The sequence below is a fragment of the Camelina sativa genome, chromosome 9 (genome assembly GCF_030686135.1).
Source record: "Camelina sativa cultivar CO46 ecotype springtype chromosome 9, ASM3068613v1".
Taxonomy (NCBI): domain Eukaryota; kingdom Viridiplantae; phylum Streptophyta; class Magnoliopsida; order Brassicales; family Brassicaceae; genus Camelina; species Camelina sativa.
In genome coordinates, this window is record NC_141888.1 from 32,411,934 (window position 1) to 32,433,627 (window position 21,694).

Genomic DNA, 21,694 nt, shown 5'->3' on the forward strand with positions numbered 1-21,694 from the left:
TCTTTATAAATTATTAAAAATGATACATGAATATGTGAGATAACCAGAGACATAATAGATAATTACATATGAATCATTTCAACTTTATGATCTTATTGTGTGGTGAATATTGTAAGAAAGTATGAAAATAATGACTTATAAGATGTTAATATAAAATAGAAAATGGAGATAAACATTTTAAAAGATTAAAATAAATATATAAGATATACATATCATACAAACTCTAAAACTAAGCTTTTACAATGATATTTGATTTGATTTTTTATAACCCATACAACAACAATAACAAAAAAATACAAAACAAAACAAAAAAAGAGATTTGAGAGTAGTGGAAGAAGATGAGAGAATGAAATAGTGATAGACTAAGAGAATAAGATAATGAGTATTTATAGGAAGAGAAATGATGAAAATTATATTTAGAAAAATGAGAGTTACAATTCTAATTTATTGTTTTGTTTTAATACAATTGATTAATACAACTTAGTAGAGAAATAAAGTTAATGCTTAATTTATAGGGAGAAGCTATAAAGATTCCAGTTTTATATTATGTGAGTTAAATGTGAAAATTAATTGTTTTAAATTTGTGTTTTAATATATTTTTTTTTATTAAAATTGCATTGCCAAGTGGACCAATAAGGAGAGACTGAAACTCTACTTTTATATATATGATGATTCAGATTCTAAAATATGGAAATATTTAACTATTGAAACAAAATTAGCTTAAAGCGAAACTTAAGATGAAATTTATCAAACAAGCTTACATTTAAGAGAAAAAGTATAATGATTTTGTGACATTAACAAAATGAATAAATTGAATAGATGAATGAAAGAATGATACAAATCCCACGTCAGAAATAATACAAAATCACATGACACTACAAGCATGTACATTGTCATCGCTAAAAAGATGAAGAGCATTTTCATCAATAGTAGGTTGAGCTTTCTGGGAGGGACGAGGATAATAACCGTTGATAGAAGAAGAGTTGTCTATATTTTGATGTTCGTTATAGAAATCATACTTTCCACTATATGAAAAAGTATTCTCTGCCTGATGATGATATATCTTCTGATCCGATTGTTCTAAATGTTGAGAAGGATATGTATAATAATCACCGTAATATCCATTGTAAGGAAAAGGCCAGAACTCAGCTGTTCGTCCTGTTCGTTTCACCATATTTAGAACATCTTCCCGATCGACGTATCCCGTGACCGTCACTTTTTGTCGATCCACGTCTATCTCTACCGTGTCCACTCCTACACAAGATTTGATTATTAGACTGTTAACTATATCAATATGCATTAAGACTAAAAATGATTGTATAACGATAATAATCAAATCTATATATACTTATTTCTATATAGTTCTTACCATCGAGTTTGGAAATGGCTCTTCGAACCTTCCTTTCACATCCTTGGCAATCCATATCTACCAAAAGCTCCACAATCTTTATAACAAAAGAACAAATTAAACATTAGAAAATGAGGAAAACACGACGTGGAGAAGGACATCATCGAGCAAAGAAATAGATGGCAACGTACAGATAGGGCAATTGGTAACCGAGAGTTTCCATGTATCCAGTCAAGCATTGTCTTGATTATGTTTTTTTTTTTCCCGAGCCTCACGTTTTGTCTTAAGAAAATCTTCTTGCTTTCAATGTGATATTTTGGTTGTGTAATATAATCAACGTGTATAAGATATGCTTATATAGGTGTATAAACGTCTGCGCGTATTAGAAACACTTGGTGTGTGATTCCAAGAAACCGCGTTTGCGTCTTCTGAGATGCAAAAAGCTTATGTCCTAAGTCTTTACACATTATACTATATATCTTGTATTATTTCGGTGTCGCCAGAGTTTTACATTTTTTAATTATTGTGTCTTATTAATTACTAGCGTAAGGGTTTACCAATATAATTATATCGTATACCAGAGAATTAAGGCATTAGCTTAAAATGTTTCAGTCGTTATTTTTATCCGGTAGATTTAAGACATTCGAGACGATTTAACAAAAAATAAAAAATAATCTACATTTATTTTCTTGAAATTTAGATTCGTTGGCTATTGAAAAAATAAAACCGTCCAAGCTAATTTTTGATTAGTTTTGATTTCTAGGCAACACGAACCGAAGTGGCACCCATATTCAAAAGTCAAGATCTCCATGCCTACCAGATGTATACAGAACACAGACACATATTAGCTGATTAAATAGGAAGTAAGTCGTGTGAATAGACAAATATTTGTACAAATACATGCTGGAACTGCCGTCTGCCAGATTCTCTCATATTGTTCAGAATCGACTTCTTGGCTTCTGGTGCGTGAATATAAGAGTTATTTTTTTTAAAAACTATATTTGAAACGAAAAATAACGAAAATGATTCCAACAATATGAATATGACATTGGCAAGTAGATAAAAATAGCAAACAAATATTTTTTTTGTAAGGTTTAACAATCGAAACACGGAAACAAATATATAACTCGCTTTACCACTAATGAAAACAAAATCAAAAGGGCAACACAACACATTATATGATATATGCAACTTGTCTCACTTGTGTATTCTATAAGTTACAGTCGAAGAAAAGGGGAAAAAAAAGAATAAAGCCTTTGAATTTTGTGTTAACGTAATTACCGAGAAGAAGCTTAATCAAAAACCATTACAATTTCTTGAACCTAAAAATATAATACAAGAATGTAACTATGTGAGGATGGACTAATCCGGTCCGGTCCGGCTGTAACTCAATTCCTCGATTTATAAATTTTATGCCCGGTTAAGTCCCGGTCCAGAAACAAGAACAAGTTCAAAATAAATAAATAAACCCCTAATTCTTCAAAAAATCAAAACCTCTCAGTCTAGTCCAATTCTCTCCTCTCCGTTTCTCCGGCGAATCTCCGTCGCAATTCTCCGCTTATCGCGAGTCTAATCCACCTAAAATTGGGCAGATAAGTAATTGCTGTAGATTCGAACACCGAACAAAACTTCCAAGTCACTGAGTTCAATTTGAAATTGCGGATTCTACAACACACTTAGAGAAGAAAGGACAATGGCATCTTTTCCTCCTCCCGGTTCCGTCACCGTCTGCGAGATCAACAGAGACTTGAGTATGTACTTAAAGCTTTCTTCCTTTCTGAGTTTATCTTCTCTAGTCTATTTTAGGGCTTTTCGAAACTTCGTCTGAGCTAATGGTTGGATGCAGTTACGGGTCAGAACTTGTCTGATGATCGAGCTCAAGAGACTTATGGAAAACTCCTCGTATGTTTTTTTTTTTTTTTGTTTTCATTCCTGATTTCATATAGCTTGATACCATTCTTGTAGATAGCTAAAGTGTTGTCTTGACAAATTTGGGGGGTGTTTTGGTTGATCACAGGGAATGGTGTTTAGCCCTGTTTCGTTCGACTCTACACCTAGCCCTCTGCAGGCAAATGAAGGACAAGAGAATGTAGATAGAGAAGAAAATGTTGATAGAAAAGGACTAGTGGCTACTCTTCAAACCATGGTTGCAGACTCTCTTAAACAGATTTTACAACCCACCGATGTAAGAATTTTGTTTGTCAATTTGGTTGATTTCTATGTGTTTGTTAGTTTATTTGGTAGACTGAACAAGGCTTAGCTTTTTTTGTGATGGTTAGTTACAAAATACTTATCTTTTATTATGTATCTAAGAGAATTGATAGGTTTTTAAAAAGATGTTTTAGGATGGATGGTCTCTACAATTTCAAACCGTTTCATTTTTAGGTAACTCTCCTCTCAGAGATTGATCTTCAAGGAGTGAGTTGGCATCAGGGGAAGCATATTCTTGCCTTTATATCCGGTGCAAATCAAGTTACAATTCGTGATTATGAGGACAAAGGTCTGTTTTTTAAATTCAATTCTTGATTCCTAGTGCACATGGGCCGGAGTGTGCATACAGTTTCATATTCTTCTTTTGAACAGATGAGAAAGAACCTTGCATTTTGACAAGTGATTCCCAGAGAAGTGTTAAAGCCCTTGCCTGGAGGCCAAATGGTGGAAAATCCCTGTCCGTAGCCTGTAGGTGTGTATATATTGACCTTCTGATACTGTCTACTTTCTAGAATAGCTAGTTTCATAGATTACTAAGTTTGATTCTACTGTGACATCTGTTCCATTAAAACAGGGGAGGAATATGCATATGGGCTGCTTCTTATCCAGGTAATATGGCATTGGTTAGATCCGGTGGTTCCGCGCTGAGGGGAAGTCTATCTCGAGGATCTGGAACTCGCTGGATTTTGGTCGACTTTCTTCGGGGTCATAATGATGAGCAAATTAGTGCTCTCTCATGGAGCCCCTGTGGAAGATATCCTTAATTAGTTTTCTGCTACAACTGTTTCGCTTTACTTCATTTTGGTGTTGTTAGTTAATTGCACATGTTTTCAAGATCATTTCAGTTACCATAGTTGTTTACCAAACTGAATCTCAGGTAGGCATTTGCTGGGAAAGTAGTTGGATTTTCTTGGATCTTTTCTAGTTTTTGCATCACAGGAGTCCCTAACTTAGTCCATTCTGTTATTCCTTGACCTATTTTCACATATTTAGCATCAGCCTCATATGACAGCTCATCTTTCACCATATGGGATGTTTCTCAAGGTAATAGAAGGACAATTTAGAACACTTTCTTAGTGCATAATAGCATGCAAATATTTGAACATTTATCCTTCTTGCGATGTATCAGTAAATCAAGCCCAAACAGTTGTCGACAGAACTTGTTTTCTTTCTCTTACAACCTGTTTCTTAAGTTGAGATATGAGAAACTGTATCTTGCTCAAGTGGATTGAGTTCCTTGTTTCTGAAAGTGATCTTTATACATCTTCCAGGAGCGGGGACACCTATTCGACGGGGACTAGGCGGCATATCAATGCTCAAATGGTCACCTACAGGAGACTACTTCTTTGCAGCAAGATTGTAAGACATCAACTCTCTTTCTATTCAGAGATGTGGAAAGTAGCCTCCCGTTTGATGTGTTTGCTAATCAAATGTTTTTTTTGTCACAGTGATGGGACGTTTTGCCTTTGGGAAACAAACACATGGACATCTGAGCCTTGGTCTTTGTCAACTGGATCTGGATCTGTCACGGTAAGTTCAATCGTGATCTCACATTGGATAGTGAGATATGCAGTAGCGTATTGCTAAAAGTGATTTTGTTGGATGGGTCAACGTTGCTAGTGTTGTATGCATTGCATATGTGCGCATACTTCATTCTGTTTACTAAGCATTCATTTCCCTTCCTTTATGTATGAATTTGCAACTGTGTTTCATCTTCTTAAATGGACTAAGCTGTTATACTTCTTGATACTAACTTTGATAGGGTGCAATATGGGATCCTGAAGGACGGTTTATCTTGATTTCGTTTTCGAAATCTTCAACACTGGGCTCAGTTCATTTCTCATCCAAGCCACCATCCTTGGGTATGTCGAAACTTCAAAGTCTTTTGCCTATACTACTAGAAGTACTTGCCAGTTACCATACTAAACCTCTGTTTCTTTTTGGTTTACTATCAGATGCCCATCTTTTACCGGTTGAATTGCCAGAGATTACTTCCCAGACTGGCTGGTAAATTATTTGGTTGTTGTTGAATAAACCCGGAAAGGCCTTTCTCTAATTTATTTCCTGATATTGTTGTTTCTTAAACTGAATTAACCAGTGAGGGAATCAAAAATATAGCATGGGATGCATCTGGGGAACGATTGGCTGTGTCGTATAAAGGAGGCGATGACAGTTACAAAGGATTGATTGCCATCTACGACACTAGAAGGACACCCATTGTATCAGCATCACTAGTGTAAGTACTTCCTTCTGCTTATCCATTCCATCTGTTTTGCCCTCCTTTTATGTAGGTTTGCATTGTCTAAATCGATAAACAAACAAATCTTCATGCTTTTATGATTACAGCGGTTTCATCAGAGGACCTGGAGAAAACCCAAAAGCTCTCTCCTTTTCATTCCATGACAAGTTCAAGCAAGGTCCACTCCTTTCCGTGGTAAGCCATATGCCTAATTAAGTCTTTTCATGCCAAAGTATTTAGATAGATGGAATCAGTTAGTTAATCAACCTTTCAAACATATTGTGTTGCAGTGTTGGAGCACCGGATTCTGTTGCACCTATCCTCTCATCTTTCGCTCACATGTTCTTCCTTAGTAGCCAAATGGTGCAAGTTTCCAAACATTCTGGTTATATTGATAGACTGGTTACTTTATGTAGACGAATGGCTTCTTTAAAGAACTCATCTCGAAGTTAAATCCAAAAACAAGGGTTGCATTTGAAGTACATTAATGGTCCTTGAACACCAAAAAGAACATTACAGAAACAAACAAATAAGAAAAGCATCAAACAGTTGAGGCACTTAGACATTCTTGTTTTTCTTCATCTTCGAAGGTGGCCATCGACCCTTCTTCCTCATCCTACGCTTACGAACCAGACGTTTCCTACGTAGCCTAATCTTCTTGGCCAGCTTCATCTTCAGCCTCAGTTCCAAGAGCAGTTTCTCTTTAGCTTCTTTTGATTCCAATGGTAGTTTATCAACTGGAACAGAAGCAACGACAGTCTTTGGTTCCTCATTGCTCTCGGGCTCAGCACCGTCAAGGCCAGAAGCAGACGCCTTCACCACAATTGCTGCAGCTCTTCCATGGCTACTGCTCAAGCTGTAAGAACTGAGAGAGACTCGGTTCTTGGACTCGACAGCGTTGGTTTTAAGGCTCAAAACTGACAATTATACAACGAAGAAACACAAAAGATCAGAGCATTACAAGTTTCCCAAGTGTTCGATTAAATGCCTCAACCAAAGCCTACTTCGATCTCTTCAGTCTAAAACCTCACACCCCTAAAACAAAAGTTATCTTTTTTCTCGAAAACCCAGAATTGAATTAGCCTAGGATCTCGAATTCGGCTTCATGGGTCTCTAATGGTCGGCAAAACGAAGCAAAAGCGAAAATGTCAAAGACTAGAAACGAGTGGAAAAGGCATTACCTTGTGAAGCGAAAGACGAAGGTTGAAGAAGACGCGGCGGAGAAGACGAAGAAGAAGAAGAGAGAGAAGGGAGAGAATTGAAGCAGAGAAGAGCCATCTCCGTCTAATGGAAGAGTTCGTCTTCAGTTCTTTTTCATTTCAAGTTTATTAGTTTTCTTCTGGATAAGCTTTTTTTAACTCTCTGCGTCTTCTCAACGAACGGATTGGATTGATCCGGTTCATATTGAGTTGATCCGGTAAAATCCGATTTTTGGTTTGGTTTGAATTTAATTCTTAACATTTTCGATAAACCGGAATAGGTGACCGTTTATAGACATTAGAATTGTGAGTCATGACACGTGGCGGTGCCAGTGCTTAAAAGGGCGAGAAAGCTAAGTTAAGGATGTTCCAGAGAATGATGTTGGTGTTGAGGAACTTCTAATGGCGGAGGACAAATCTATGAAGAGAGAGAGAGAGAAGAGAGAAACTCATCTCTCGTTTGTTTCTCTCAAACAGAAACCATAATCAGAGGAAGAAGAAGAAGAAGAAGAAAAGGTGAGGATCGGAGGAGGGAACGGTTTTGGAAATCGCCGGTTTCATCCAATTGGCCGCGGATTCTGAGATTGGAAAAAGAGAAGAACATCTTTTTAGGTTCTCTTCTCAAACGTTAACGCCCATGTCATCTCAGAGTCCTGAACGAAAAAGATTCTATCAAGTCTGGCCCGGCAAAAATGTAAGCTTTTTGGTGATGATGATCTCACACAAAGTCTACATTTTTATGCCAAATTGTGGATTTTTTTTAAGCAATCTTGACAATGAGCCAAATGCTCGCAATTGCTTCTGCTGCTTTCTCTGTGCTAGCTCTAGAGTTTGAAGAACATAAAAATTTTAAGATTATCTCTATAAAGTTTTAGCCTTGTATAGTTTAGATTCTGTCTATATGAAATCATCATAGTCTGAAGATTATTTTCTCTATTGTTATTGGTGTTTCAGAAATTCTACTGTGGGGGAAGATTAGTGTTTGGTCCGGATGCATCTTCGCTTCTTTTGACCATATGTATGATAGGAGGACCAGCTATCACATTCTGCATCAGGATGGCTTTTTTGATTAGACGTCGTCACCCTTTGTTTCATTCTCAGATTTTGATTGGTGCAATTCTTCTCACATTCATGGTATGTAAAGCATTTTTACTCTTTACTTTACTTTTGTAAGAGAGATTATTATACCTAGAGCCAAACTCTTAACTTCTTCCTTTGTATGCAGGATTTCACTTTTCTCTTCTTGACATCATCGAGAGACCCCGGGATTATCCCAAGGAACAAAGAAGTGCCTGAGTCAGAGATTCCTGATGTTATCACCCAATCTACAGAATGGGTGAGTAACAAATTAGGAAATGTTAAGTTACCTCGGACTAGAGATGTATTGGTGAATGGTTTCACCGTTAAAGTGAAGTTCTGTGATACTTGTCTCCTATACCGTCCTCCACGTGCCTTTCACTGCTCTATCTGCAACAACTGTGTCCAAAGGTTTGATCATCACTGTCCATGGGTAGGTCAGTGCATTGCCTTGGTAAGTCTTACTGGAAAATTCTTTTTCTCACTTCCAAAGACATATAGCTGAATACGATATGTGAGTGTTGATATGTTTATCCACGGGCTTCTTTGCAGCGTAACTATCCATTCTTCGTCTGTTTCTTATCATGTTCAACCCTCCTCTGTATCTACGTCTTTGTCTTCTCATGGATCAGTATGCTTAAAGTCCATGGGGACTTCTATGTTGTCCTCGCTGATGACTTAATATTAGGTGTTCTTGGTCTCTACTGCTTTGTTTCCGTCTGGTTTGTTGGTGGACTTAGTGTCTTCCACTTCTACCTAATCTGCACCAACCAGGCAAGTTTCTTTAGCTTTTTTTGCAACAAGTGAACTTGATTTATTAGCTATCACTATATAGGTCTGATTCTTTTGTGATGTTTGCAGACGACCTGTGAGAATTTCCGGTACCATTACGACAAGAAGGAAAACCCTTACCGAAAGGGGATCTTAGAGAACTTTAAGGAGTTGTTTTTTGCAAAGATCCCACCACCTTTGATCAATTTCAGAGATTGGGCACTAGAAGAAGAAGACGATGTGGAGGTCGGATCCATCACATCTAAGCTAGGAAGAAACTTGGGCCCTCAAAACACGAAAATGAGCAGTGGTAAGCTTGGAGTACGGTAACAACAGTGGTGGCTATTAAGAATTCAAGTGTGGATGAAGGCGCCATAGCGATTGGTTTGGTTTACCAAGAACCAGCAAATATATGAGGAGAAACTCGAGCGTGGATTTGAGACCAAGATAGAGCAAAGAAAAGGACAAACATGTGTAAATTTAATTCTTTAATTCAAAGCCATGTAGCTCTCTCTCTGTCTTTACACGTCGATAAGATTTTTTTAATAAAACTCTCTCGCAATAAGAATAGGAATTAGGAGAATTGGTGTATATAGCGGTTTCTTGTGTTACAGGTAAATTTAAACTTGGTGTGTATCTCATTGTCTCCAACTTTATTTTATTAATGGTGACCTTTGCTGCAGGTTTGAGTTTGAAATTACCTGGTGGTTACATCAGTTCTGCTCTAGATTTAGGCATGGCTGCATTGGTCAATGAGTTGAATTTTAAGGTATTTCTGTTGTTCAGCAACATTGCAATGTGCAGTTCTGTGGTAACTAATTAACTGTCAAAGAAAGCTATTCAACTCAACTAGCTTTACCACTTCTGTTAACGGCTCTCGTACCAATGCCGATAGCCTCTGTGGCTAGAGTTACTCTTGTGGTTTTCCCATCTTATATTAGCCATAGATTCAGCCTTCTTGGTATAGTCCTGATGCTATACTTATCATCCCTTACGCTTCCTCGTCTACAAGACAAGGCTTTCTCCGACACATCTTCTACTTTCCTTATTTCTTGATGCTTTTGGTTGTTAGCAAAGACAGAAACAACATGAATGGTTAAAGAATGCTCTGTTTTGTTCAGTCTTGTATCGCACTTAAGATTATTTTTAGTCCGTTATAATGTTTTAGGTATAGTGTTTGATTTAACCAAAGTTTTTCAATATAAAAATATTTTAATTTAAATATGTTCAAACCAAGTATAACATATTTTTTCGTTACAATTTTATTCGGTCTCATCTTTGGAATAAATATTGTTTTAAGTTCTGATTAATGGGATTTTGGCCATATATTTATTTGCTTGAAACGTTATGTTAATCTGTAACGTTTTTAATATTCACATTGGCTGCTCTCTCCTCGTTTATGGCTTCTAGATGTTAGAGTCTTACGACTTCCTTTGAAAACATTCATATAACGAACTATCAGTTTATAAAAATGAAAAAGAAAAAAAGTTTATAAAAATGAAAATGATGAGAAGAAGGAAAAACACAAAACGATGGAAAGAAATCTCTATATATGTGTGAGGGCACGTTTAATTGAGGGATGATTTGACTTACCTTCAAACCAGCTCATTGTTTGCATCATTCTAACTATATTTTATTCCTTTTTGTATTCTATTTTACAAATATAGTTGGCCGACCAATGATATATAACAACAATATTATAAAAATACTAATAAATCTAATCTATAGGATAAACAAGAAAATTATTCCTTGTTAGTTCTTACAAACAAACATGAAACATACATGCTTTTGCTTATTCGCATAATTACCTTTTCGTAATTACATACAATGTCCCCATTAACTCCTCTTCATGTCTTAATTATTCGGTTATGATAAGCGAATAAATAAAAAATATTTTATTACCCCCAAAAAAAGGGAAAAAAGAGAAAAGGGATCGCGCAATTTTGCAAATCAGCGATATAATTTCTTGTGTGCGATTCGTCCGAGTGAGAGAGTCTGAGAGAGAGAGAGACGACAGCTTCCATTTTTATTGTGTTCCTGTCTCTCTTCTCCTTCTCGAACTACAATCAAATTCGAGTGTTGGGGTGTAAATTACGAATCTTTTTTTTTTTTGTAGGAAGACAAAAAAAAGAGATTTTTATTTCCGTTTCTGGGGTTTTCTTCTTGATATTGATCTTTTTCTCTGATCTGATCATTATTGTGTATGGATTCTCTTATGGGTTTCTAATTCTGGGGTTTATTGCAAAATTTCTTTACTTTTGGAGCTTCTCTTTTGTATTTTTTTTTCTCTCTCTCTCTGAACCTCAGTTATGGCTTGGAATGAGACCAAACTCAAGAGGCTTTATCAAGTTTGGAGGGGAAGCAATGTAAGTTCTGAAATTAATGTTTCATTCACTTTGCTTTTCGTTTGCTTTTCTGGAAAAGATTGGATTGATCACATAAGAACATCGCCACTTCCTTTTGATTCAATTTGATTCCTTTGAGTCCAAGTCATTATTAGCATTTCAGACTCTTGAGTCTTTTGACTTTTCCCACTTTTGTAATTAAGCGAGAACGAACCAAAACATTCTTGTTTCTAACTTTTACCTTCCGTGGACTCTTTGAGTCTTTTTATTCATTCTCTGATTAGTTGTATCTTGAGTTGGAAGAACTATGTTTATGGATTATAAGCTGACTTTGATTTTTCCCTTTTTTTGTTGTCTACAGAAATTTCTATGTGGCGGGAGGTTAATCTTTGGACCAGATGCATCATCTCTATATCTATCAACTATCTTGATCCTAGGTCCCGCTGTGATGTTCTTTGTCAAAATGTACATGAAAATGGCTGATCCTCTTACCAAGAACCCAAATATTTGTATTCCAATCCTCTCCGTGTCTTGGATACTCACCATTTTGGTATGTCTTCTGCTTTCAAAACTCTCTAGAATGAAATTTATGTTTTTTTTTTAAAAAGTGCTTTCTGAAACTGAAGTGTCAATAGTTTTAAACTTCAGGTTATATTTTTCCTATTGATGACGTCTAGTAGAGATCCTGGAATTGTGCCAAGAAGTTTAAGGCCTCCGGAATCAGATGATGCACCGGATTCAACTACTCCGTCTATGGAATGGGTTAGCGGTAGAACCCCAAATATAAGATTACCAAGGGTCAAAGATGTAACTGTTAATGGACATACAGTAAAAGTGAAGTTCTGTGACACTTGTTTGCTTTACCGTCCACCTCGAGCTTCTCATTGTTCTATCTGCAACAACTGTGTCCAGAGATTTGATCATCACTGTCCTTGGGTTGGCCAATGCATTGGAGTGGTAAGTTTACTAAATCACTTTACATTCATGAGAGAAGTTACATAGGCTCTGTGTGTTTTGAAGTTGTTTTGATTCTCTTGCAGCGAAACTACCGCTTCTTCTTCATGTTCATATCAACATCAACCACTCTGTGCATATATGTGTTTGTGTTTTCTTGGTTGAACATATTTCAAAGACATATGGATGAGAAGATTAGCATCTGGAAAGCTATATCTAAAGATGTTCTATCTGATATTCTCATAGTTTACTGCTTCATTACCGTTTGGTTTGTCGGAGGACTCACAATATTTCATTCCTATCTCATCTGCACTAACCAGGTATGTGATTACAAAAGATCTATGCTTTATTCCAATCTTGTTTCTTTCTCTGTTTTGTTTTAACGGTGAAATATGTTTTGTGCAGACTACTTATGAGAATTTCCGATACCGTTATGATAAGAAGGAGAATCCATACAACAAGGGAGTTTTAGGGAACATATGGGAAATATTTTTGTCTAAGATTCCTCCATCAATGAACAAGTTTAGATCATTTGTGAAGGAAGAAGATTATATGATGATGGTTGAGACTCCTACTTCAAATCTAGGTGAAAGTCTTGTTAGCTCCAAGGAGAAGATCGATATAGAAATGGGAGGAGGAGGAAAGATTGTTGATGAGAGTGGGAAGAGCTACTCACTCCCTGAGATTCTCCGGAATCTGAACTATGAAGATCTTGAGGATGATTGTGAGGAAGATGACTTGAAGGCTAAGGATCATCACCACCACCATCACCATCAACACAATACTAATGAGGGAATCATCCCTTCTTTTAACCCGTTTTTCACAAATGAGAATGGTAGTAGTAACAAAGATGAGAGAAGTGGAGAAGATGAAGAATCAAGAAGATCTTCAAGTGATGATGATGGAAAACGCGGTCGAGTCTCCATTGAAGATGAAGAGAAAGTTGAAGGGTATGAACGAAATTGGAATACAGATAAAGGTATGAATATAAACGCAGGATCTGAAGATGGAACAAGCTCTCCTCAATCCACTTCCCCAATGCTTCGTAAATAGAGGTAATTTAAGCTTTTACCTCTGTGTTAGCTTGCTTTTGAAGAAACAGTTCTCAGCCTTATAATGCTTTATATACCTCTCTTTTCTTACTTGCTAGAGAAGGACTTGAAGCTGGAGAAATGGGAGATTTGTGCTTTTATCATTCAATTCTTTTAATTGTGTTTCATATAATTGTGGGAAACAAACAAAATCCAAGAAATAACAATGATTTAGGACTTGTGAGTTTGAGCTTCTAGATTTTTCATTTTTATTTCTCATTTTTAGTTGTATTTATATAATTATAACCAGAGAATGGCTCATCATCTGGAAAAATCACCAGCATCACATATTTGATCTCTTTTTCTTTTTTTCCTTATAAAAATGATTTGGACCACAAATTGTAATGTATACTGTTGTCGGAATTATTTTTCTCTTTTTTTAATTGGTTGATTTTCATTTTTTATTTTTTGACATCCATATTTTATTTGTTTTATATGGTTTCTAATATCAAAATCACATATTTTATTTCGAAAATGTTCTGTTAAATAAGGAAATCACAAAAATAAAATATTATCAAGAAGACAATGCAAAATCAAGAGACACCAATAACTTTTCGCCACGTGTCTGGCTCCCACATCAGAATTCAGATTTTCACTGGATGAGATTTTTCTCAGTTATAAATCCACACAGCCTCATCTTCTTCCTCTAGCTGCTTTGCTCTTTATCTCACTATCTCGGCCTCTCTTTGCTTCTGCAACTCACTATCGATGGCAGCTGAAATGGCGTTGGTGAAACCCATCTCCAAATTCACGTCCCCTAAGCTCTCAAACCCGAGCAAATACCTCTCAGGGAGACGTTTCTCCACCGTGATCAGAATGTCAGCTACTTCCTCGCCGCCTCCTCCGACCACCGCCACTTCGAAGTCCAAGAAGGGTACGAAGAAAGAGATTCAGGAGTCTCTTCTTACCCCGAGGTTCTACACGACTGATTTCGAGGAGATGGAACAGCTTTTCAACACGGAGATCAACAAGAACCTTAACCAGGAAGAGTTCGTGGCTCTGCTTCAAGAGTTCAAGACCGATTACAATCAGACGCATTTCGTGAGGAACAAGGAGTTTAAAGAAGCTGCTGACAAGTTGCAGGGACCTCTCAGACAGATCTTCGTTGAGTTCCTTGAGCGGTCTTGTACTGCTGAGTTCTCTGGTTTCCTTCTTTACAAGGAGCTTGGTAGAAGACTCAAGGTGAGATTTTTATAATATATTTATGTTTCAATTGTTATGAGTTGTTCTTTGGTTTGCTGTTTCTTGTCTACGTTATGCTGATTAGATGGAATTAGAGCACATACGAGACTTGATGTTGTTTCATTCGTTCATTATATTGGTTTGATGTGTGATTACATTGCAGAAAACAAACCCTGTTGTGGCTGAGATCTTCTCTCTTATGTCCAGAGATGAAGCAAGACATGCCGGGTAAAATCTCTTAACACCAAGAGCCTCTCTTTTATCTTAGTGTTTGTTCTTGAATTAGTTTTTTGAATGAGGAAACTTCTTTTTTTGCAGGTTCTTGAACAAGGGTTTGTCTGATTTCAACTTGGCTCTTGATTTGGGTTTCCTGACAAAGGCAAGGAAGTACACTTTCTTCAAACCAAAATTCATCTTCTACGCGACTTACTTATCCGAGAAAATCGGGTACTGGAGATACATCACAATCTACAGACACCTCAAGGAGAACCCTGAGTTCCAGTGTTACCCAATCTTCAAGTACTTTGAGAACTGGTGTCAAGATGAGAACCGTCATGGAGATTTCTTCTCTGCTTTGATGAAAGCTCAGCCTCAGTTCCTCAATGACTGGCAAGCTAAGCTCTGGTCTCGCTTCTTCTGCCTCTCGGTAATTTAAAATAACTTCTCTTTAATTCTCAACTTCAACTGTGTTTTTGCACATTGGCTTAACTAGGAAGAGGATTGGGTTTGCAGGTTTATGTGACAATGTACCTCAATGATTGTCAAAGAACTAACTTCTACGAGGGTATCGGGTTAAACACAAAGGAGTTCGATATGCATGTCATCATCGAGGTAATGGAGTTTGAAACAAGAAGATTAAATATTAAAGCTGTGTTATGTGCCCTCTTTTTTGAAAATGTTGTACTTTTGTTTCAGACTAACCGAACCACGGCAAGAATATTCCCGGCGGTGCTGGATGTTGAGAACCCTGAGTTCAAGAGGAAATTGGATAGAATGGTTGTGAGCTATGAGAAGCTGCTGGCTGTAGGACAAACCGATGATCCTTCCTTCATCAAGACCCTCAAGCGGATTCCTTTGGTTGCTTCTTTGGCCTCTGAGATCTTGGCTGCTTATCTCATGCCTCCTGTTGAGTCTGGCTCTGTTGATTTCGCCGAGTTTGAGCCTAATCTTGTCTACTAGTAGCAGCAATGTCAAGTCTTGAGTTTACGGCTGGTTCTTGATTCCTTGTAATTGAATGATCAAAACTGAGAAACATCTCTTTTTTTTTGCAATAAACCAAATACTTGTACTGCATATATTTGATCAAGTTGCACAATGGATTCATCAAAATTCAGATTTATAAAACTTGGTTGATACAGTTGAGTTTGCTACATACAAAACACAATGCCCGGGGAACAAAGGAAACAATCCCACCCTCTATGTATTGTGTGGAGGAGGTTTATCCAGAGAGGAGGATAAAGTATGAAAGCTGAGCTCATTCCTCATTCAGATTTAGCCTTAGGTTTCTCTTGTTCTTCGGTCAGAGGCTTAAACACAGCGTTGAAGAACCAAACTGCGAGCAATGTAGCCTTCACAGGTCCAAGCCAATACACAAGTAAATGCTCTTTTGTTATATGCTCACCGCGTGCATAAGCCCATCCCATTACCTGCCAAGATTCACACAAAAAGCAAACAATCAAAACAAAGATCAGTTTCTTGAAATCACAAGACTATCTTTTTGTTTTAAGGTACATACAGCTGCAGGGTTCATGCATCCGCCGGTAAGATCAGAGCCAAGAATATGTAGAGTTAACTTAGCAAGACTACCAATCCAAGTCTTCATAAAGAAACTCCCAGGGATTTTTCTTGTGAGTCCCATTGAGAGCATTACAATGAAAAATGTTAGTATCCCTTCTGTTAAAGCACCGTGATGTATTGCTACGTTTAGTTTAGGTCCTTTCCCAATCTCAGGGAAAACGTGAATCACATGCTTAACCGCAAGGATTGATCCTATTACCTGAAAACAAAAACGCAAACCACATAAAAATATGATCTTTGATCACACAACAAAAGATTAAGTCTTTATATGTTTGGGAACAACCTAGATAGATCCATCACCAAAATCCTAAAAATTTGGTGTAATTTGACAATTTACAGCAACACACAAACCCTAATCTAATGTCACAAGTATAATGAGGAATTGAGGATCATCACTGAGACTTGTCCCTAACGAAAAGAGTCAATTTTAAAATTCAGCTAAATAAAAAAAAGAAGTCAACGAAACAAAACCTCGACGGGGATTCGAACGACGACAGTGAAGATAAAATGGCCGAAGCCACCGGAGACACCAGAAGCCAAAGCGGTCAAAGGGTTGTAAAGTCCGCCTTTGCTGACTTTTTGAAGGAAGGCAAAAACGAACATGGAGATGATGGAGAAGAGATAGCGAACGATCTCACCGGTCGCATCCTTCCGGCTAAACCCGAGAACTCCATGGACTAATATGTTGACCAGAACTCCTGCCCATATCCACATGAACGACAATACCAGATCAGATACCACTAAACCGATTCGACCCATAAATTTTTTTTTTTCCGATTCCAACGATGAGAACCAGATTCTCTCGGAAAAGGAAACGAAAAGACAAAAATTAAAGTAAACTTTTTTATGATCTGAGTTGGGATTTTGGGAATATTGAGGACCGTTGAAGAGGGAAAAAAAAGGGTTATCGAGATTTATTATTATGATTGGCTCTAAGCGGCTGATGAATTTAGCATAAAATTGACGCTAGAGACATTCATTGTTTTGGTGTTGCGTAATGTGATGGATGAGTCAGCTTCCGACATTAAAGGTTTTGGCTTTGTCGTGTGATGAGATTAAAGATTCTCCAAATTGGCAACGATGACTATATTAAACCCATAGAGAGAGAATAAGTGATACGTTTACTACTGAATAACGTATTTAACTTTCACAGTAAAATAACTTTTAACTTTCACAGTAAAATAACTTTACAATTAGTTAAAGGTTTTGGCTTTGTTCGTGATGAGCGTATTGATTACAAAAAAGCTCTCCAATTTGAGTTCATCTGCTGCGACGGAAGTTTCTACTCTTCATCTTCGGATTCTGGCGATTTGTCGTCTTCTTCGAGTTTTGAGTCTCCCCTATAGCCGTTTCCTCAACACTAGTAACCGTCGCGTCTTCCTCCTTGCCAGGAAAAGATATAACCTTTTGATCCTTTCAAGCTTTGGGTTGTAACTAACTTTTGTCTCTCTTTTATCGTTTAGGGAGTTTGAAGCTTATAACATTGGGGATGGATCGTATTCCTTTTGAGAATAAATGGGTTTTTGTTAGAGGTGAAGCAATGAGCTCAAACTGTTCGATAAAATGCCTCAGTGAGATGGAGTTTCAGTTATCTCTGTTTCTGATTATAGCTCTCAGTGACTGATCTCAAATTGATAAGTTATTACATTGTTTTTTATTTTGAAGAAAATAAGTCTGTTTATGAGAGGAAAGCTCGGAAAATGCTAAGAATAGAAAAAAATGGGTCTTGCTTGTTTCTCTAAATTTGAAGGCTTTCAGTGGTTTGAGGAGATGAACGGTTTCTAGCTTCTTTGAACGACATAATTAGTTAAGGAGGATTGACAAGAAAAGATGAAATGTCGGAGAAATTTTTTGATCCTTTCAACTCTTTTGGCCATTGGTTTTTCTCTCTCTCTGATTCTTTTGTTTGGTTTTGATGATCGTTCAGATCAGCATTCACTCCGAAAATGTTGCAATCTTAAAAGACAAAATAAACATTCTTTTTCGGTATGATTCAATGACATGGAGACAGGATGTCACAAAGTAATGAACATTGCAGATTTCTTCATGCTGCTTTTGATTGATTGAATGGTTTTAGGTTTACAGTTTGTTTTCCTTCCGCACAGAGTTCATGATTCTCTCTTGTGTATGTGTACATCTATAGGATTGTTGTTTAGACAAGAAAAATATATGTTTCTGAGGGTATGTTCTAGGATATACATATAGGTATTTAGAAAAAAATTGTTATATTAGTTTAAGAAAATGAGCAAGGAACAAAGTTGTGTTCTGAAGGCTTGGGAGGTGACCGTAAGAAAGACCCAACAAGCAAAGAAGCGTGCAAACAGCATCTTTGGGACGGTATCTGTAGCTCCTCAGACAGATGATGATACTACTACTACGACTGACGATATTGATGATGATAGCAGCACTAACAGAAGTAGCATAGGTGAATTGTACCATGCAGAGAGAGTACTTCCTAATGGAGACTATTATACAGGGCAATGGTATGATAGTTTTCCTCACGGGCATGGGAAGTATCTTTGGACAGATGGTTGTATGTACATTGGTGACTGGTATAACGGGAAGACTATGGGAAGAGGGAAGTTCGGGTGGCCTTCTGGTGCTTCATATGAAGGGGAATTCAAAAGCGGATACATGGATGGTGTTGGCCTTTATACAGGTCCTAGTGGAGATACTTATAAAGGTCAGTGGGTGATGAACCTGAAACATGGACATGGAATCAAGCGTTTTGCGAACGGAGATGTGTATGATGGCGAATGGAGGAGGGGTTTGCAAGAATCCCACGGAAAGTATCAGTGGAGAGATGGGAGCTATTACATTGGGGAATGGAAGAACGCTATGATCTGTGGCAAAGGTACTTTTATTTGGACGGATGGGAATAGATACGACGGATTTTGGGATGATGGTTTGCCTAGAGGAAACGGGACTTTCAAATGGGCTGATGGGAGTTTCTACGTTGGTCACTGGTCTAATGATCCGGAAGAAATGAACGGTACTTATTATCCATCGGGAGACGAAGGGAATCCTGAGTGGGATCCTAAAGACGTGTTTAATAATCTGAGTGAGTACAAAATCTGCAGCGGAGAAAGAGTTCCTGTGTTGCCTTCACAGAAAAAGCTATCTGTTTGGAACTCTTCCAAACGTGTCGAGAAACCGAGGAGGATGTCTGTTGACGGGAGGGTTAGTGTGGGTGTAGATAGAGCGTTTGAGAAGATGAATATGTGGGGAACCGAAAGCGGAGAAGGCGCTGCTGATATTGATTCCACCACAAGGAGGGACTTGGATGCTGAAATGATGAGACTAGAGGCGGAAGGCTTCATTCAGAGCCTGAGACCGACCCCTGCACCTATGAGATTGCCAAGGGCAGGGAGGAAGCAAGGCGAAACAATATCTAAAGGCCACCGGAATTACGAGCTTATGCTTAATCTACAGCTTGGAATCAGGTAACTATACCAGTTTGCCGCCTCATTTATACAATTTGAAGATTTATTGATGTATAACCGCTCATGTTTAATGGATTTGCTGACGCAGACATGCTGTTGGGAAACAAGCTCCGGTTGTGTCTCTTGATCTTAAGCATTCAGCTTTTGATCCAAAGGAGAAGGTATGGACAAGATTTCCACCAGAAGGAACCAAATACACACCTCCTCATCAATCTACTGAATTCAAATGGAAAGACTATTGCCCATTAGTTTTTAGGTGAGATACAATAACACTAGGCTCTACATATTTCTCTTCACTACTTAGTCTCACACTATGTTATGCTAATTTATCTTATCTTCAGGAGCTTGAGGAAGCTATTCAAGGTAGACCCAGCTGATTATATGTTATCGATCTGCGGGAATGATGCTCTTCGGGAGCTATCATCCCCTGGTAAAAGTGGAAGCTTTTTCTACTTGACTAACGATGATCGTTACATGATAAAGACAATGAAGAAATCTGAAACTAAAGTAAGTTTTGTTTTTAAAGTTACCAGATTAAAAGTGTGTGGCTGCAATGAAATTTATTCTGAAATATATAATGCAGGTGCTTCTGAGGATGCTTGCAGCATATTACAACCATGTTCGAGCATTTGAGAACACTTTGGTCATTAGATTCTACGGTCTCCACTGTGTGAAGTTGACTGGACCAATCCAAAAGAAGGTAAGAATTGAGAACAATGCTAAATAGAAAAGAAACTGTTACTTAAGAGTTTGATTTGAATACATCTCCTTTCTGCAAAAACTGCAGGTGCGATTTGTCATTATGGGAAATCTATTTTGTTCCGAGTACTCCATCCACAGACGCTTTGATTTGAAAGGATCTTCTCTTGGTCGAACAACCGATAAACCTGAATCAGAAATCAATTCAAATACAATCTTGAAAGATCTTGATCTGAATTTCATTTTTAGACTACAGAAAGCTTGGTACCAGGAATTCATCAGGTTAGTGATTCATTAATCAATCTCTTTCCCTTGACCTTTTTCATTGTTATTTATTATGCTGATTGTGTTTTTGTTCAGGCAAGTGGACAAAGACTGCGAGTTCTTAGAACAGGAGAGAATAATGGATTACAGTCTTCTGGTTGGGATTCATTTCAGAGAAGCATCAGTCGCTGGAGAGCTGATTCCTTCTGGTGCTCGCACGCCTATTGGTTCGCACTTCTAACACAACCAAATAGGCAAATATCATTTCTGTACTTTAGTGTCTGTGAAGCAAATATGTTTTCTTTCGCTACTGTAGGTGAATTTGAAGACGAAACAGCCCCTCGTCTCTCTGGAGCAGACGTGGATCAGCTTCTGTCTGATCCTACAAGGTAAACACAAAAACAAATTAAACTCATGACTTAAAAAGCAATTTTCTCGATTCCGCGTCCAATAGTAAATTCGGTTTGTTGTTGCAGATGGGCTAGTATCAGACTTGGAGGCAACATGCCGGCTCGAGCAGAGAGGACAATGAGGAGAAGCGACTGTGAGTTCCAGCTAGTTGGTGAACCGACAGGAGAGTACTACGAGGTTGTCATGATCTTTGGAATCATAGACATTCTCCAAGACTATGACATCAGCAAGAAACTCGAACACGCTTACAAGAGCATCCAGTACGATCCTACTTCAATCTCAGCCGTCGATCCAAGACTATACTCGAGACGTTTCCGTGATTTCATCTTCAAGGTTTTCACTGAGGACAATTAAAACAAGTCTCCTCTGTTTTCTAGTCTCCTCAGGTTTTCTTGTGACTCAAGAAAGAAGGGCTTAGGTATATATATTACACTACTACTTTCCTCTTATGATTTAAATGTTCTGATTCTATAATAATCTATGTAACAACAGTTAACATATGTAGCAGTGAATATTTTGTCTTCTATTTATATTGTTTTGTTCTGATTCGTTATTTCACGAATATTAACTTCAATCAAGAAACCAAAAACAACTCGACTGCATGAATGCTTTGGTCAAGATTGAGTGTTAGATTTGTAAGGAAAGGACAACTAAAAACAAACG

The 21,694-nt window shown here is 37.6% G+C and overlaps 8 protein-coding genes across 12 annotated transcripts; 5 read left to right on the forward strand and 3 right to left on the reverse strand.

Annotated features, from left to right (window-relative positions):
* Window positions 1–720: 720 nt before the first annotated feature.
* Window positions 721–1,673, reverse strand: LOC104712349 (heavy metal-associated isoprenylated plant protein 45-like). The gene is made up of 3 exons (XM_010429238.2): window positions 1,540–1,673; window positions 1,370–1,445; window positions 721–1,254 (listed from the first exon to the last, which is right to left on the reverse strand). The coding sequence occupies exons 1-3, from the start codon at window positions 1,585–1,587 to the stop codon at window positions 866–868; spliced, it is 513 nt and encodes a 170-aa protein (XP_010427540.1). The 5' UTR covers window positions 1,588–1,673; the 3' UTR covers window positions 721–865.
* A 1,115-nt stretch (window positions 1,674–2,788) lies between these two features.
* LOC104712351 (aladin-like) lies at window positions 2,789–6,282 on the forward strand. The gene is made up of 14 exons (XM_010429240.3): window positions 2,789–3,099; window positions 3,195–3,250; window positions 3,366–3,533; window positions 3,734–3,848; window positions 3,932–4,031; window positions 4,134–4,313; window positions 4,545–4,603; window positions 4,831–4,918; window positions 5,008–5,089; window positions 5,322–5,421; window positions 5,515–5,566; window positions 5,658–5,795; window positions 5,906–5,993; window positions 6,089–6,282. Exons 1-14 carry the CDS (start codon window positions 3,042–3,044, stop codon window positions 6,149–6,151), a joined length of 1,347 nt encoding a protein of 448 aa, XP_010427542.1. The 5' UTR covers window positions 2,789–3,041; the 3' UTR covers window positions 6,152–6,282.
* On the reverse strand, window positions 6,224–7,184 carry LOC104712350 (large ribosomal subunit protein cL37). Its single transcript, XM_010429239.3, has 2 exons — window positions 6,980–7,184; window positions 6,224–6,715 (listed from the first exon to the last, which is right to left on the reverse strand). The coding sequence occupies exons 1-2, from the start codon at window positions 7,074–7,076 to the stop codon at window positions 6,357–6,359; spliced, it is 456 nt and encodes a 151-aa protein (XP_010427541.1). The 5' UTR covers window positions 7,077–7,184; the 3' UTR covers window positions 6,224–6,356.
* LOC104712353 (putative protein S-acyltransferase 1) lies at window positions 7,173–9,396 on the forward strand. Its single transcript, XM_010429241.3, has 5 exons — window positions 7,173–7,691; window positions 7,952–8,131; window positions 8,223–8,528; window positions 8,627–8,848; window positions 8,936–9,396. Exons 1-5 carry the CDS (start codon window positions 7,635–7,637, stop codon window positions 9,173–9,175), a joined length of 1,005 nt encoding a protein of 334 aa, XP_010427543.1. The 5' UTR covers window positions 7,173–7,634; the 3' UTR covers window positions 9,176–9,396.
* A 1,243-nt stretch (window positions 9,397–10,639) lies between these two features.
* LOC104712354 (putative protein S-acyltransferase 4) lies at window positions 10,640–13,618 on the forward strand. Of its 4 annotated transcripts, none has more exons than XM_010429243.3 (6): window positions 10,640–11,211; window positions 11,552–11,740; window positions 11,839–12,147; window positions 12,231–12,464; window positions 12,550–13,199; window positions 13,295–13,618. In XM_010429243.3, the coding sequence occupies exons 1-5, from the start codon at window positions 11,155–11,157 to the stop codon at window positions 13,195–13,197; spliced, it is 1,437 nt and encodes a 478-aa protein (XP_010427545.1). In that variant the 5' UTR covers window positions 10,640–11,154; the 3' UTR covers window positions 13,198–13,199; window positions 13,295–13,618. The 4 variants fall into 4 exon arrangements, with proteins under 4 accessions (XP_010427545.1, XP_087323256.1, XP_087323257.1 ...); XM_087467130.1 differs by having other exon boundaries at window positions 10,710–11,211; window positions 13,300–13,618; XM_087467131.1 differs by having other exon boundaries at window positions 10,719–11,211; window positions 11,826–12,147.
* A 108-nt stretch (window positions 13,619–13,726) lies between these two features.
* Window positions 13,727–15,710, forward strand: LOC104712356 (magnesium-protoporphyrin IX monomethyl ester [oxidative] cyclase, chloroplastic). The gene is made up of 5 exons (XM_010429246.3): window positions 13,727–14,417; window positions 14,581–14,645; window positions 14,736–15,063; window positions 15,150–15,248; window positions 15,333–15,710. Exons 1-5 carry the CDS (start codon window positions 13,944–13,946, stop codon window positions 15,594–15,596), a joined length of 1,230 nt encoding a protein of 409 aa, XP_010427548.1. The 5' UTR covers window positions 13,727–13,943; the 3' UTR covers window positions 15,597–15,710.
* A 26-nt stretch (window positions 15,711–15,736) lies between these two features.
* LOC104712355 (putative aquaporin SIP2-1) lies at window positions 15,737–17,338 on the reverse strand. Its single transcript, XM_010429245.3, has 3 exons — window positions 16,686–17,338; window positions 16,153–16,413; window positions 15,737–16,063 (listed from the first exon to the last, which is right to left on the reverse strand). The coding sequence occupies exons 1-3, from the start codon at window positions 16,971–16,973 to the stop codon at window positions 15,899–15,901; spliced, it is 714 nt and encodes a 237-aa protein (XP_010427547.1). The 5' UTR covers window positions 16,974–17,338; the 3' UTR covers window positions 15,737–15,898.
* Window positions 17,306–21,577, forward strand: LOC104712357 (phosphatidylinositol 4-phosphate 5-kinase 4). 2 transcript variants are annotated; one of them, XM_087467128.1, is made up of 10 exons: window positions 17,306–17,583; window positions 17,678–17,785; window positions 17,880–19,657; window positions 19,746–19,913; window positions 19,999–20,164; window positions 20,241–20,357; window positions 20,445–20,638; window positions 20,717–20,847; window positions 20,937–21,009; window positions 21,097–21,577. In XM_087467128.1, the coding sequence occupies exons 3-10, from the start codon at window positions 18,456–18,458 to the stop codon at window positions 21,383–21,385; spliced, it is 2,340 nt and encodes a 779-aa protein (XP_087323254.1). In that variant the 5' UTR covers window positions 17,306–17,583; window positions 17,678–17,785; window positions 17,880–18,455; the 3' UTR covers window positions 21,386–21,577. The 2 variants fall into 2 exon arrangements, with proteins under 2 accessions (XP_087323254.1, XP_087323253.1); XM_087467127.1 differs by having other exon boundaries at window positions 17,332–17,577.
* The last annotated feature ends 117 nt before the right edge of the window (window positions 21,578–21,694 follow it).